This window comes from Sceloporus undulatus, chromosome 1 (genome assembly GCF_019175285.1).
Source record: "Sceloporus undulatus isolate JIND9_A2432 ecotype Alabama chromosome 1, SceUnd_v1.1, whole genome shotgun sequence".
Classification (NCBI taxonomy): domain Eukaryota; kingdom Metazoa; phylum Chordata; class Lepidosauria; order Squamata; family Phrynosomatidae; genus Sceloporus; species Sceloporus undulatus.
In genome coordinates, this window is record NC_056522.1 from 149,829,737 (window position 1) to 149,847,186 (window position 17,450).

At 38.1% G+C, this 17,450-nt stretch overlaps 1 protein-coding gene across 1 annotated transcript in view; it reads right to left on the reverse strand.

Annotated features, from left to right (window-relative positions):
- The window catches only part of NBAS (NBAS subunit of NRZ tethering complex), a 254,362-nt gene that overhangs the window by 16,703 nt on the left and 220,209 nt on the right, over nt 1-17,450 (reverse strand). The window contains 3 exon segments of the mRNA XM_042464384.1: nt 1,565-1,709; nt 6,597-6,736; nt 17,330-17,450. The exon segment at nt 17,330-17,450 is cut by the window's right edge and continues 2 nt beyond it. Of these exon segments, the coding sequence (XP_042320318.1) occupies nt 1,565-1,709; nt 6,597-6,736; nt 17,330-17,450 (406 nt within the window).

Below are 17,450 nucleotides of genomic sequence, written 5' to 3' on the forward strand. Positions count from 1 at the left end.
GGACTCATTTCCACATCAGACATGGCAAAAGGGGGCTCCTGAGGAAGAGCGATAGCTGGCAAGGTAAGGAGCACAAGGGGGGGGGGGTTTGCGAATACTAAGATTTTGCCGTGGAGCTTTGGGGAAACTCTGCGTAAAACCAGGTGTGGTCTTGCAGAATCACAGCTAATCTTGCCCCAGGGGTTTCGGCTTGCATTGAATGGTCTAGACAATGTGAGGCTGGGGGCAACCTGGGCCTTTGCAAACAACTCCAAGATCAGCTGTTAGTGTTGTAGATGCTCTATGGATTATTCCCATTTAGTTGAGGAGGGCATATAGCTGGGGGGTGGTATGTGTAAATGGCATGTGTATAAAAGACATCTCCTAATGTCTCAGAGAATAATTGCCAGTTAAGAAACACACAATTCTGGGTTAAATAACAGACCCTGAAGAAGACACATTTGCATGTACACGGACCTATGCCATTCCATTAATACTTTGTTAGAGTGTTATTTAAATTAACTTGTTATTCTCTTATTGTACTTTGTTGTGTCATGATTAACCTGACCACGTCCTTTATATACTGAAGGGTGGTTTAGAACAGCATAAAGAAATCAATGAATGTGATGGTTTCATGAGTTATGATTGTTGTAAAGCCCTCAGTAGAATTTTTTACTGTTGTGGGGTCCTGCTGATCTGAAACACACCTAGCCAATTCCTTCACATACTGTAGCAAAGTGGAATCCCTTTGAGAATGGACAGAAAAGAAGGAGCGCACCTAAACAGTGGTTCCCCTAAGCAGAAAAATAGACATGTCTTGAGCTGGTCTGTGATCACTGCTATATCTGGAGGAGCAAATAGCATGCAATGTAAAGTCAAAATCTTAGGCTTTCAGTAAGGAGATTGGAATGGTATAAAATTACTGAAATTTTATCTATGTGACAAAATAGGTAAATTCATTGAGCACTACTGAGCAGCAATCCTTAGTGCCCTGATGAAAGATGGAAGTACACTGAAGCAGACCTCTAGATGGATGAATGGGGCCCAATGATACAATAAAATTATAGTGCTATAGTCCACTTTTATTTCCATGGTTTCGTTTTATGGAATTCTGGGATCTGCAGTATAGAGAGGGCATTTAGAAGTCTCAGCCAGAGAGCTCCTTTGGGATCTTTGACCAAACTATAAACCCCAAGATTTGAGAGGATGAAACCATGGCAGTTAAAGTGGAATAATAGCATATTATTCCATAGTGTGCCTATCAACTAAAAGGAGATATTTGGATGTATGCCTATGATCCATTTACTGTCACTAGCTATCCAGGGCAACAATTAGATCAGGGCTCAGGGCTGTGTAGGAGCAAGGCACACAGAAAATGAATGCAGCTTATACAGCAAGAGTGCCTCGTGAACATAGGGTGCAGTGCTATAACTGTAATGAAGGTGGCAGCTGAGACAGATATAGTTCAAAAGTCCCTTACCAATTATCTTTCTGTGTTGAATAAGGAAAAGGCAGCCACTGATGAGTTTACTATCAGTGCAAACTTGTTCATCTCTGGCAAGGGCTCAAGTCAGGAAAAACTCACCTCTGCAGAGAGCATGTGCTTTGTCCCATATAAGGAGCGGCATATTTTCAAAATCTCATTTCCTGTATTCTCTTTATTTTCCTGTTGGCATTTCATAAGCATCACTGTTCCCAGTTTAACCCAAGGATTATTACTTGGACTTGTTCTGAAATTCAGGGGGAAAAAGTTTCTTGTAAGTTAAAAGAAACTGATAAAGAAAAAAAGGAAAAAAAAGCATATACTTTTTTGCATGTATCTGCTTGTTTGAACATATAGACTGATTTACATTTTGACAAGATGTATTGAGATAGTAAAAAAAATCAAGTTCCTTATAAAGTAGAAAAGACTCCTTGTGAAAGCAAAAGGAATATTTGAAGTTAGCTGTAAATTAATCTTCTTCACACAGGGGAACAGCTAGATGCTGTGGGGGAAAACCTCTCTTCCAGAATCCGTTTCTTCTCATTCACTACAGCTACCAAATTTGAAAAGTTCCTTCAGTACTATTGTTTATAATAAAAGACTAACTGCTGGGACAGGCTGCCCAAGTATAAAAATGTACAAGGGATAAAGAACTGCTGTCTTTTTCCTTCCTCAATAATAACTATCCTGAGGGGACAATAAATTGCAAGCATTGTGAGAAAGAGGAAAGTTAGCTTTGTGCAAATTAATTTCCCATGAAAATAAGTGGAAAGGATGCCATGTAATAGCACCACACAGGGAAGGCTCAGCTATTGCTACCAGTGTTCACATATGCATCCAAATTTGCTCATGTACACATTGAATTAGAAAGTACAAAAAACATCCCCAAAGTTGTGGTGCATGCATAGTTGATTTTTCACCCATACTTTGGCAAAAGCAGGGGATAAATAATTCAAGAAAATTGACAGCTGGGACACAGAATTTTCATTTTGTTATAAATGTTGGAGGGGGTGGCTGATAAGTGTATTGACTTCCGGCACTGAACTAGAAGTCTGTTACTAATAATTACTAATACCTATTACTAATAATCTTGACAGAATTAACACAGATGAATTTGAGAAGCTGTAGTTTGCAAGACAAGAAGTTAGAGGGGCTCTAAGCAAAGGTTGGAACACACAAGAGTAAGACTAGATAGGTTAATAACATTTTTTTTCCAAAAAAAGAAGCAAGAAAGTTGAACTGAAGCCTAAATACCCTAAAGCCATGACTCAAACCACCACATAATCTGTCTTTGCTCATCACAGGTTATCGAACTAGTGGGGTGATTTGACTGAGTGGGTTCAGGATGGAGGGATACATTGAGAATATGGTCCCTCATTACAGAGTGTGGAAAAACTACTCCTGAAAAAAAATATCTCCCTGTACCTGAAAGTTTATAATAAAGACAATCAAGCATAATACTCCCCTTTGGGAAAAGATGCTCAATGTGATAGTGATTCAGTTTTTGCTGCTCCTGAAGGATGTAGATTATCTTTGCCCATTTCAGTCAGGATTCTGACTTAACTATGAATACACATTTTTACTCTTAGTGACCTTTCACTACTGACCAAAGTATTGTCCTGGACTGATCCCCATGGACTGAATGCAGTTTTATGGTGGTTCTGCTCCTATTTCTGGAGCAGTTTGTACATGAAGGGACTATATGTTGTCCTCTTTGCTGTGGGAGTCTTGAGATACCATAATGACAAGAATATTCTTGGAGCACTATAGTAGTAGTTGGACTTAGTTTAAAATCAAATAATGGTGACAAGGGAAGACAGACAAAATGTTCAGCTCTGAGTATACCAAATTAGGTTCAAAGTTTGCATGCCCACTCCATACGCGGGCAAGCCATACGCAACTTCCGGTTTACGTGGAAGCCGCGCTGCAATCAATTGAATGGTGTGCGGTATTTGCTTACAATGATCTATACAGCTCAGCGCAAGGAATGTAGGAGAATGCCAACTCTAGGGAGCCTTGGTGGCACAGTTGTTAAATGCCAGTACTGCATTTCGATTCCAGGAAAAGCTCCAGGGTTGACTCAGCCTTCTATCCTTTCGTAGATCAGTAAAATGAGTACCCAGGTTGTTGGGGGTAATTTACACATTGTAAACCACATAGAGAATGCTAGTTCACTGATAAGCAGAATAGAAATGTACTTGCTATTGCTATACTGCCCAAAGCAATATGAATTTCAAGAGTGGCCCTGTTGTTCAACACTGAGGCCAAAGGATTTTCTTTGGGTAACAACAAAGAAACAGGCCTTCTCTGTGGCAGCAGTCACCCTACAGAACGACCACCAACCTGTGGGTATGTCAGGACTCAGTGCTGGTGGCTTTCTAGCATTTATTGAAAACATACCTTTTTATTTTGGCTTTCTCCCAGACATGAGCTGCTTTAAATTCTCTTTCATATTATTCTATTCTTGTGTTTTTATTGGACTATTTTATTGCTTTATGGAGTTGTAATCCACTTTGGGATTTGTGCAAACGAGAAGCAGGATAGAAATATTTCAAATAAATGGATGAATACCCAAATATTTCTTTAACCAGGCAACATTCTTTATTTGAGAGGATGCAAAGAAAATCTGACTGTTGACAGAACAAATGCACAGTGACTGTGAAATCACTGAATACTTAACTCAAGCTACTGCAAAACAACAAACACAACATCTAATTGATGTATTCTTATTGATGAAAGTAAACTTTAAGAAAAGAGTAAAACAAAGTCTAGGGGCACACACATGGATATACAGAAAAACAAAATCTTTATATACCACTTCATTAATTGCAGTGGTCCTAAAGTCAGACAAACAGCCTAATGAAACCTGAATAATACCCATCTGATCTTGGGGGATAGGACACACACACAGATGTTATAGGGCCATTTGAGACTGTTATCTGAAAAATGAAAACACAGAATGCTCAGAGAGGTGCACAGTTCTCTCAGACTTTAGCAAGGACACTACTAACATCAATAAGCACAATACACAAGCAAATTTATTCAGATAGGTATGGTGATGCTGAAGAAGAAAAACATGAATCTCTACAAAGGTAACAATGCATTGCTAAACTACTAAATTGTACCATAATTTGCATACAGGCACTGCATTTTCTTTCTAAGATACAGTACATAAATTCAGCTGTTACAGGAATTACTTGCTGAGCACGTTTCCAAGCACAGTAATATAGGAATGGCCTACAGTCATACGTGAACTGTCTTATACAAGCAACAGGGATTTAATGCTTTTTATGTTGTGACCATTGGTGTGGCTGCCACATGCATATGGCATTACTCATACTGGTGGGGGGAAACCCATTAACCTTCAAGAATTAGATGTGTCCATTTTTAGGCAAGGTTTTATAAAGAAGATTCTGATTTCTGTTGATTGATTCCCCCCCCCCCCATTTTGTTTTGCTATATTTCTGAGTTATTAACATTGGTGTACATGCATGCTTGCTGCCTTGAATATTTCACACAGAAAAGAAGGATTAAAATAATGATAATAAGAAAGTAAGCATACAAAAGGAATGTGTGAACTGGCATATGGTTTAGTGAGGATGAAAGCAGTGAGAAGCACATGTAACTGAGTGGATGAATCTTTTATTAAAAGGATTTCAGACTATGAAAGGCCTTTATCTAAGAAGTAAGATTCCACTGGCATTCAAAATTAAATGTATCAATAGTCCAACTCAACCAAAGGTAGCTTTGTATATTTCATATAAGATACCTCCTCCCAACTTCATTTTACAAATTAAGGAAGGAAGATTGGGCCAGCCTTCATATATATGTGTTGGGGAAAAAATATGAGCTGGTCTCATTCCTTAAACCAAAAATTCCTAATTTCTTCTTCAAAGTAGAGACACTGGGCTATTGTTGCTGTGTGTTGTTTAGACAGAACAAGCCTAACCATGTGCTCTTTCCCCCCATGTATTCAGAAAATAGAAAGGGAGAATACCAGTGACCACTCCTGGAACAAAATCCTCTATTTTATCCAACATGTTTATAGTAATCTTGTACTGTACAATTTCACTTTCTCTTGAAACTTGGTAGCCATTGTAAGCCTGTACTAAAATTTTACTGAAGGTTGATCTGAAATCAATCTTACTTCCTAACACATTTCCAATAAATGCGACATAAACAGTTATTAATGTGAAGACAAAAATAAAACACTAGCAAATATAGATAGCAGCAAAGCTGAATTGGATATAATAGTCCCGACATTTTCTGAAAACCCTGCTGGTTTTTAGTATTTGGACATACCTCATATACTTGTGTGTAATTCAACGTTATGTATAAGTTGAGGGCAGGTTTGGGGGCCAAAATTATACGTTTTGATATGACTTGTGGATAAGTTGAGGGTCATTCCACAGAGAGTGTGGTAAGCATCAGCGCTGCCTCAGGGGGTCAGTTGTACCTGGTTGCTGCTGCCACTATTTTCCCACCCAGATATTCAAAAAGGCCTTTTGTCACTCTACTCAGAGAAGGGGAAGGATCCTTTTTTTGATAATAGTTAGGGTATAGTATTATCTCTTATCAAAAAAGGAACTGAGTAGAGTGGCAAAAGGCAAGAGCTTAGTCTGTCCCAGGACAACTTGAAAGAATCACTGACTCTCTTATGTTCTCTTCGCATTCCTTTGACAGGAAGTACCAAAGAGCCGCCACCACCATTTTCCTCCCCAGGCATTCAAAAAGGCCAGAAGCGGGGTCACACTAGCGAGTGTAAAGGGGTTCAGTACTCCTTTTATGTTCTCTTGGGATGGACTAAGGTCTCACCTTTTCTCACTCTACTCAGTGAAAGGGATAGTTCCTTTGTAAAAATAAAAGTCAAGAAACAGTAGAATGATCCATGGATAAGGTGATCCAGGTTTTTGGGACTGGTTTTTTGACTAATATCTTCAGACCTATATATGAATACATACATCAGTTCTAAAATAAGTAACATGTTCTTCAATTGCATTTCACGGAGAGACAAGGATACATGGATATTTAGACTCAAGCAAAAGAAAACTGTTTTCAAAGTCAAAAGAAAGATAAGTCATTCAAAAAAGCCCAACCATTTAAAATTTTTGCTAATGGGTGAACAAATACTTACGCATTTATGTTTTTCATAGGTGGCCAAGCTTGCAGGAGCATAACTAAATGCTGAAATTCTGCATGGTCTTCACTAGCTTCCAAAAGTTTCAAGAAGAGGGTGTACCTCTTTTCTTCATTTTCAATGTCATTTATTTCTACCTAAGAAATTGAGAGAGGGGGAAAAATCATGCTACGTGCAGGACTCAGATTAACAAATCAGCAATGGTATAATTTTCCGGCAACTAATATGATGCACTCATATTTATAAGCAAGTTACAGTTGGAAAATGCAGGAGCAGTCTAAGATTTTCCAAGGAAGCATTTTATTCAGTCCAACCATGTGTGCTGAACACAGAGATACATATAGATAATATAAAAATAACGAGGATTATATTCCCCAAATAATAGTAAACACAAACAAACAGACCAACGGAATAACGCTAAGAAAATTCATCATCTCCTGAAATTCCTTACAAAAATAAAAGTACTGTGGTTCTACTGTAACATTTTATCTTAAAGTAGTTAAACTTTGATTAAAAAACATTTATAGTACGTCTAAATTAAAACCACTCAAATGTTATACAGTCCGCCCTCAGTTTAGGTGGACTTGCCATCCACGGATTCAACCATCCGTGGATGACAAGCCCATGCTGAGGCAGCACTGTTGGTGGAGGAAGAGGCGGAGGGAAAGGAAGAAGATAAGGAAGAGGAAGTGGTGGCAACCGCCTACCTGTCATTGCTGGTGAGAGCCGGGAGGGAGGGAGGGAGAACGGATGAGGGCTGGTGGAAGAGGAGGAAGAGGTGGGAGGAAGCAGAGAAGGAGAAAGAGGAAGCACCACCACCACTGAGGACAATGGAACTAGATCATCCACAGATTTTGGTATCTGCAGCGGGGTCCAGAACGGATCTCCTGCGGATACTGAGGGCCAACTGTACCACATCAAAGGAGTGTTTCTAAAAAATGTCTTGAATCTAATGTAACTTTGTTTAGAAAAAGTGGAACAGTTGTACAAATAGGAGAAAACTAACATAAGCAACATTCAGAACACTAAACTCATGAGTGGTGATATAGCTTGGAAAATTTCTAGTGCAACCTGAAGTAAGTAGAGGTTTCAGCTAATGGCATCATTAAATAGATTTACGGGTATGGACCACATTGGGTGAAACTGTCAGAGAAAGTGATACTGAGGCTGCATCTGCACTGCAGAAATAATCCAGTTTAACACCACTTTAGCTGCCATGGCTCAATGCTATGGAATTCTGGGAATTGTAATTTTTATGGCACCAGAGCAATCTGACAGAGAAGACTCACAATGTCTCACAAAACCCAGAATTCCATGGCACTGAGCCATGGAAGTTAAAGTGTGTAAAATTGGATTATTTCTGCAGCGCAGACGCAGTCCGAAATCACTGCTATAAAATTATTTTATAAACAGTCATTATCCTCTTCCTCTGACTTGAGAAGTCCTGATCTACCCACTACCCAAGAGATCCCAGTATATTCCCCAACTCTTGATCTCATGTCTGGGTGCTTCATTCTGGCTGATGCCTTAGGTCACATACAGCTGTTTGACTTTAGAGCAACTTTCTGAATGGGGCTCGGTCAGGAAGGTGGTGGTGGCCTCAAGAAGATAATGTTCTTTTTTTCTCTCCTACTCAGGGCCACTACTGCCTCCTTGGCCAAGCCCAGCTTGCAAAGTTGCTCTGAAGTCGAGCAACTCTCCATAGCCAAAGCTTCATCCAGAATGAGGCAACCAGCTACAAGATCAACAGTGTAGAGGTATTTATTATTTTATTTTATTTGTGGTATTTATATCCCACCCTTCAGCCCTAAAAGCTCTCAGAGCGGCTTACAATTATTATTATTTTTAATTAGATGGTTCCCTGCCCTCAGGCCTACAATCTAAAAAGACATGACACAAAAGGAAAAAGAAATGGTGGTGGGGAAGGGGATCAGGTAGGTAGGTAGCCTGTTATATCTTCTTAGATGAGGAGAGATGGGGTCCTCCCGGGTCAAAGGAGGCATTTTGGTGTGGAGTGGGCCTGTGTTGGTGTGGCAAGGATTTTAGTCATTTGCAATGGAGGGAGGGATCAGAGAACCTAAGGTGCAAGGGCTAGGGGAAAGAGTGTAAAAGAAGACAAAATATAATACAAATCTACAATTTGGAGATAGTTTTTTGTTCATGGGGTGACATCATGAGTTGCCCACACTGGGTGACACCAATCCTAGTGACACCACTGGCTTTAACATTTTTGTGAAGATGCAAACAAGGTTTCTGCAAATGATAGTAGAATGACATTATTGGAAACAGCCCACTTGGAAATTTAGAATACTAAATGTAACAGTGCTGAACTGAAATGGTCCATCACATCCTTGTTTAACATGGTGTTTTTCCATTGTATTGGTTTAAAACTTTAATTGTCTCCAATGTTATAGAAAATAACTATTTTGTTCAGGGTTTATGGGGTTTGCAGTCAAAAACATCTGCAGACTACCAGGTTAGGAACCTGAAAAACAATTCTTTTTAAAAGCAGTAAAGAATAAAAGAAGTTGAGTAACAGGGCACAAAAGAGTACAGACATGAAGATGGGAGAAGGCCAACAAGGTCTGAAAGAAAAAATAATAATTTACAGATAATTGAATGCTGGTTTCATAAAGAAATGGTGTGTGTGTGTGTCATTGTACTGTGCATTTTCATGCTAAATACAGCTTTTTCACATTTGTTTGTATCAAGCTATAATGTTTCTGGAAATGGAAGTAACACAAGAAACAGCACTTGACCTCAAACGTTTCCCTTTATTTGTGTATTTAACAATAGCAGAAAACAAGCAGTAGCAGCAGAAAACAGTATTCTGAAGCCTTTTAGTTACTTGTTTTTTAATATATGAATATTAAAATAAGCAGAATACTGTTTTTTAAAGAAGCTGGAAAGTGCACGATAAAGAAAGAATCTCAGGAAGAAGCATTAGTGAAAGAAGAATAGAGAGGCTCTAAACAGCATGCTTTCATTATGGCATGGGTGGATTATTTGTGGCCTTCCAGATTTTAATTGGATTGCAACTCCTATCAGACTGAGTCAACACTGCCAATGGGAAGAATGATGGAGATGCAGCCCCATTGCATCTTGGGGGGGGGGGTCACAAGCTGTCTATTCCTGAAGTACACAATAGTTAGACTTTGGTGCCTTTTCACAGCTTCTTGCTGTTCCTGATACATAGCAGAAGCAAAATATGCAAACATTTGTTTATGAAGCAACTTATGAAGTGTAAGCTTGGTAGTCTGCGTTTAGTGGCAGCAGCTCTTCAAACCTAAGAACCTAACTCCCAACTTGAGATACCAATACATATTTATTTGATGAAGATTTACCATAGTACTATATATTAATATATATGTAATATGAACTTGATATATTGTGTGTAATGCACAAGGGAATAATTATGTAAATGTATTAATTTTCTAGAAGCAAGTTTTTCAAATATACAATGAGATGCCTTGAAGAATATGCAATACTCCTAATATAACATCATCTTCAGTGTGTCTGAAATCTACCCCAGTGATTTAGTCTGAGTGATATTCACCAATTCAGATCACAGGATATTTCAGCTAACAGTGTAGACAAGTGTAATCATTCAAATAATGATATTTGAATAATATATTGAGGAACCAATATACCTACATAGCTAATAGCTTCTGGGTACAGTGAAAGTGCCAGTTTAAATCCAGTCCAAGTGAAGTATTGGTCCTGACCAGGGAGACCTGTGATTTGAATCGGTGAATAGTATGCATATTTTCACCACTGCTACCTGATTTGTCCTCCCTTCTTTGTAGTTATATTTTTGAAACTACAGTATAGGAAAATAAAAGAAACTAATTTGTATGAAATGAGTGTAACACACAAAAAATACTGTATAATGAATATTAAAGGGAAATGATAAATAATTGATATGCTTATTATTTTATATTTGGTGTATTTTCATTTCCTTTCTCCAGTGGCATCACTAAGTTTGGTGTCACCTGGTGTGATAACTCATGGTGTCACACACCCCAATCTTTGACCTACTCCCATATCACACCATTCAGAATCCTTAGTAATGTATTTTTGTACTATTGTTATTCACAAATTGCAATTCCCGTATATCACTGAATGTAATGGCAACAGATGAGATATAAGCAATCAGCAAAATTAAAATTATAGCTTTAAATTATAATATTATAAGCACAGCCTGAGTGTATTTATATTTGCATAGTTTCATGCGACTAAAGTGAAAATTTGGTAAGATATGTTGTAAAAGAAAAATTTAAATTTACAAAAACCTCTGAAGCCTGTTCTTTCCCCACCACTGAGCCTTGCCCCACTCATGCCTTCTCTTTTGCTGAGGTCTAGAGTTTTAAAGGGATGCTGTTTCTGCCAAGAGACAGGCATTTGAGGAGCAGTGGTGTCAACCCCCTCTTAGGATGTCACCTGGTGTGATCCAAACCTCCCGTACCCTAATGATGTACTTCTCAATGTTTAAGTACCATTAAGTTCTGGAACTAACCTTAACAGATCTACTTTTTTAAAAATTACAGAAAACTCTTCAATTTTTTGACTTTTTTTTTTAAAAGTACAGAGAGATAAGTTGGTGTAGTGGTTCGAGAGTAGGACTATGACTCTGGAGATCAGGTTTGATTCCCTGCTTGGCTATGGAAACCCACTGGGTGACCTTAGGTGCCAGAAACAACTTAAAAGTACTCAACAACAAACCAGAGATACAGTATTTATGACTAATTTGAGGGTGCCTAATTTTCCTCATAATCTGATACCTTATCTTTCCTGTAAACATTACTGTTCAGCACTGTATAAAGAAGATGACGTAGTAAGAGTTAAAACAAAAAAGATGTACAGTCCATGTTACAAATGGTGAAAACCCGCCACTTCTACATTAAATATTTTCATCAGAAGTCCTGGCATTCACAAGAATGGAATGAATTAAGAATGTGAGAGGAATCTTGCTGCAGCATTTGACATGTGGCAACCAAGCATTTTCTTTTCACTGAATTACTGGAGGTATAGATGAACTATGTACATTTGTTGAATGCCCATAAATTTTTCTGTCTTTACTTGTTTACCAAGTCTCAGAACAATGAGAGATTTATTCATAACCTTAGAAAATCTCTGTTAATACATTCAGGATCATGTAAACGTAAGTAGCTCACAAATATTCTTAGGTGCTTGACTGCAGTGTGAATTTGAATTAATATAGCATTAAAAGCAGAATTGCAGGGAACACATTGGAGAATACCTCCTTATTGCTACAATACATTCTGAGTCACAGTAGAGCTTAGTAAAGATAGCCTACTTCCAGATTTATTCACAGCGGAAAGGATCTCTAAAATAACTCAAATTAGACCTATGCTTTATCTGAAGATATTGTGCTAAAGTGACATGAAAGATGCGACTGGAATGAAATCTCCCACTGATTCAATTACTCTTGAGTCTCCAGTTGTGGTTTTATTGAGCTAGAGCCACTTATTATGCATCTGTCATTATGAACACATATAGGAGCTCCTTGCTCCAGCTAAGGTTAACCTCAAATGCAAGAGACTGATTGATAAATTATTATTCCAACTCAGTGTAGGTAAATTATTTACTTAGCTTTATTTAGTTGTGGCTCCTGAGATAAATGAGAGGACTATGGAGAAGAATTAACTCTTCCATTATTTATGGAGAAGAACTACCACAGCCAGACTATGATCATTGAGTACTTAGTGACTTCAGTAATTTCAGCATATGCAAAGTGTATGGTTTTGTTCACTAGGCTGGATCCAGGATCTGCTTTGTGAACAGAAGATGTTTCTGTATGGTTTTCAGGAATCCCCTAACATACGCTACTGCTCAACCCATTCATTTGTGTCCCCAAACTCTCAGTGTAACATTTGTTGGGGTTAGAGGGACTGCCATAGGAAGGATGGGAAGGGGAAATCCTATTCTCCTAGATTAGCTGCACATTCCCAAACCTGGCTCCACCTCACTGTATGGAATACATATTTAATTTTTTTTTCTCTTTAAAAGCAATTGTCACTTATGCACACACTAATGCGACCTTTGGACAGCACATATAGTTAAGGCATATTCCGTTTTGATTACACATGAACGCTGGATAGTTATTCAGCCAGGATATCAACTTGTTCAGTCAGGACATAAATCCTTCTTCTAGAATAAACATTCAGCAGTGGAAATTCAATCTCAAAATCAATACAGTAAAAATGTCGTAATTAGGACTTTAATTGGCCATTTCAGTTCTTGTTATTATAACAGATATCATCAATAAATTAAAATGTCCACATTCCCAGGTTTAGTTTAATTTTTTAAAAAGTAGCTAAGATTTTATGAAGACATTTTAATCATAAAAGCAGAGACAAAGGGTGAAGTCAAAGAACCACAATGTTTTCTCACAGTTATACAAAACAACAGGATGAGGGTCCAACTCTTTCTGATGCTACATTTTCTTTATCAATGCTTGTTTTTTGTAAACTGTTCTAGAAAATCCTCTGAGAGATGATGTAAGAAGAGAAGAGCACAATATAAGTAGACCTACTTAGCCGTCTGTTCCCACAGCAGATTTACCAATGTCTATGCCTACATTGTGGCCATGAATTCCATAGCTACCTGATATGCAAAGCAGTACTTCTTTTTGTCTCTCGTGAATCTTCTATTATTCAGCTTCAGTGGATGGGGGGGGGGGGCATTTCCTATTTCTTCCACACCAGGTGTGATTTTATACACAGGAAGCATTTGTAATCTAAATCTTATCCCCTCTTCCTAAGATAAAAATGCCAAAATACTGTACAGGAATTTGTTGCTGTTGTTAACTGTCCTCGAGTTGATCTCAACCCATGGCTACACTGTGGATAAGACATCTTCAAGACCCCCCCCCCCCATCATCCACTGTTCTGCTTAGTTCCTGCAAATTCATACCTGTTACCTCCTTAATAGAGTCCATGCATCTGGCCTTTGGACTTCCTCTCTTTCTACTTCCCTCCACCTTTCCAAGCTTTATTATTTTTCCAATGAGTCATCCCTTCTCATGAGGTGTCTGAAGTACGACAGCCTCAGTTTTGTCATCGTAGCTTCCAGGGAGATTTCTGGCTTGATCTGATCTGGGACCCATTTGTTTTTCTTTTTGGCTGTCCACAGGATCCTCAGCACTCTTCTCCAGCACTACATCTCAAATGAATTGATTTTCTTCCTATCTTATTTCTTTACTGTCCAGCTCTCACATCCATACAGACAATGGCTTACACAATTCTGACCCTTGTGTTCAGTTGTATATCTTTGTATTTTAGAATCTTTTCTAGTTCTTTCACAGCTGCTCTCCCAATTCTTAACCTTCTTCTGATCTGACTACAGTCCCCATTTCTATCAGTGTTTGAACCCAGGTATGAGAACTGTTTTACTACTCCTGTTTCTTCAATGTCTAGGTTGAATTTGTCTAGATTCTCTGTTGCCATTATTTGTCAAGTTAATAAAGGGCCCATACAGACAGGCAAAAATAAAGCTGCTTCGGGCCACACTGGAGGTATGGTATTTAAATGATGCACGCCTCCTATGCGTCCGGAAGCTGCACCAAAGCCACACTCCAGCCCTTAGGACTGGAGCGTGGATTTGGTACTCCCTCATTATCCTTATCTTGCTACAGCCAATGGCTAAAGAATGCCAGGAAGCTTTAGTCTGACATTTTGAACAACAACAGTTTGGAGAAGGCTTCTCCTGGCATGTTAGCTTTTGCAGTTTGAGACATAGAACAAAACTAAGGGATGCATCCAATATTTTGGTATGTGGCCTGCATTTGGCTTGGATTAAGATACAGAAGGTGTTGCAGAAACTATTATAACCTGTATTTTTACTTATTAGAGCAGGTCTATTCAATGCATCTAGGAGAAACTGATATAAGAAATGCAATTCTTCAAAATATATACTGGTATTTTGGCTGGAGCCCTGTAGCTGTTCATACAAGTAACTAAGGAAGTTCTGAGGCCACTTGCAAACAACAGTTTGCATGGCTAACTTCCCTGTAGAAAGTCCAGGTGAGGGAAGAAAGGTGACACCTAGCATTGAACAGAAAACTGACAGTCCATTATGTATCATAACCATTTTGGAATGTCCTTCTCTAGGGAATATTCATTACTAAGTAAAAGAGAAAATATTTACACAGACATGTACAAAATGTCTATTCTGAATATTTTATTACATTAAATACATTCCAAACACCCTTTGAAACCCTCTTGGCACTAATCGTATTATTTTATTTTAATAATGCTGTTCACCTTTAGCATTTATTCCTTTGATTTGGGGGTTAAAATAATGGTGGGAGGGAGGAATGATAAACATTTCACATACACACACATAAACTTAAATTTTGAGAACTGAAGGAATTTAGCCATTCTGATTCAATGTTTTATTTCCCCCTATCTACTGCTGGTTTTGTACCACTTTTAATTCTAATTGGCAAGATAAGCTCTTCGTGGATCATCTATATGTAAAGTCCAAATAGCCAAAGTATATCAGTGACTGATATCATCACAGAACTACACAGTCAAGTCAAGCTACATAACAACATCACTGAGAGTAAACTAAGTTTACTCAGACTACAAGCAGGATGAATTGTTTCGCTCCATTTTGAATCAATTATCTAAAAATCTCCAGTACAGGGAATATGTTATTCTGTTCTTTGGGATGCACAAAATGATTATATGAAGTATTGCATGGCTCAAATCTGCCTCTGTGGTATTTTGCCTTTCTCAGAATGGTACTTTTATTCCAAAAGGTGAGTTTATAATCATCTGCAAAAAAAACCCAAAACCCAGTAAAGTGCACTACAGGTATAGACGGATGGTGGGAGAAAATTGCCCATCACATCCAGATTATATATACATACACACACACACACACACACACACACAATAATGGAACTGCACAGCTTATGGGTTTACTTTCCCCCTCATTCACACCCCAACTTAAATTAGGGTGCTTTAAGGAGAGTATTAGTACTTTGAGGCACATTTTTAATGCTCTGATTAACTAGAAAATTAAAGAACCTGAAGAGCTCTGATAAAATGTATCAAGGGGATTAAGAACAACACATCTCACCCTCTGTCACATGTCCCCCTCCCTCGGCCATTTCCCAATGGGATGCCATTAGAATATGAATTAACATCTCTCAAGCCTTTTAAAAAATGAGGACATCTGAATTTTTAATTTTGTTAACTAATCATTAGAGAAGTGAAAACTGCTGCACTTCCAACAGCGAGATAGGTGGCTGGCTCCATAAAACACATTTTTTAATTTTGTACAGGCTGGCCTGTTTCCCAGCACTACATTGATTTGTGGGACCACTAACTTATAGCACCTAAAGCATAATTAAATATTAAGTTCCACTTTGATGTATGCAAAGCTCGGCTAAGAGGATTACTTAGACACACCAAGGGTGGCTTTCACACACATTCTAGTAATTGAACATTGCAATATCATTGAAATTATCTTTACACAATAAGAAACCACATCCATCATTGAAATTATCTGGAGTCCCATTAGGTGCTGGGCAGGAAATGGGCCAAGAAGAGTATACTGTTGGAAAGAGAAGCCACAATGAGGAAAAGAAAGGGGCAAACTAATTTAAAATAATATTTAAAAATTATTAATACTCAAGAAAAACCACATTTCCCTCATATTCAGCTCAATGAAAACTGGGAAGCTTTGGGATGGGGCTATGAAAGAGGTCCCCCCAATAATTCTGGAGTGAGAGAAAATGTTTTTAATTCAAATCTCAAAGGTTTCAGGATATTATAAAATATCCTTACTGATGTAGTCTTCATATCAGATCTCATCAATAAGAACACAGTGGCCTTTGCATTGTTCATCTCTGGAAATAATTATACAGGGGTTAAATGTTTTCCATTCTTTTAAACTGAGCAGATTAGTCATTGCAGCTTTTATTTCTGATGTTCTCTGTGATATCTTTTTTTTAAATATCAGATTCGTTGAGATGGCAAGTAATAGTAACTGGCTGAATGTCTCAGAAGAGCTCTTTGAGTTATTGAGATTGACAAGCCGTATAAAAAAATGATGATGGGTTTTACTGCCTAAACGTGAAGAATCAAATGAGGACCTGAAAATACCATCTCATAATCCCTTAATCAGAATCAAACTAGAATCTAGTGATGGAGTGGAGAGACGTTTACTAAAAGTCAAAGTATAATTTTAAAAGGGGTGTACTACAAAACCCCCTTCCCTCTTTGATGCTTTCAGCTCAAAGTCCCCACCATACTCCCTTTGTAAAATAGTAGCTGTCTGGAACTGACTTTGCCTTACAATGACATAGGAAAGGGGGAAATTCTAGCACAGACTCCTTCAAACATCTGAACTTTGAGCATTTTCTTAAACCTTTTCTGTCTTTGGCTCATCCTCAACTGAGCACCACCTATCTGTCTCATATTCAAATTTAGAAAACTTTCTGAGCAATATAACCCAATCCCAGGTTTTACATATTTGTATAATATTTTAATTCATAACAAGATAAACTGGGAATTCATTGGATTTCTTTTTTAAAAAATAACAACATACATCAAACAGTTCAAGAGGAAAAACAGTAATGTCTTCAGTATTCTGAGAAAATTCTGTAAAGGTCTGAAGCAGTATTAGTTTTCAAAGACAACTGGCTTTTCCTTCATTTAACTTGAATGACATGGCAAGCACCATACACGGTGGCCTACCTGAGTCTGAGGCCAACAGGCTTTGAGAACAGCTTGAGTTCTGAAGAGCACAAGGAGCTTGCTGTCTTCATCACTGAGGTGAAAAGCTTGCTCCAAAATCTGCAGCACTTTGATGCGAGGT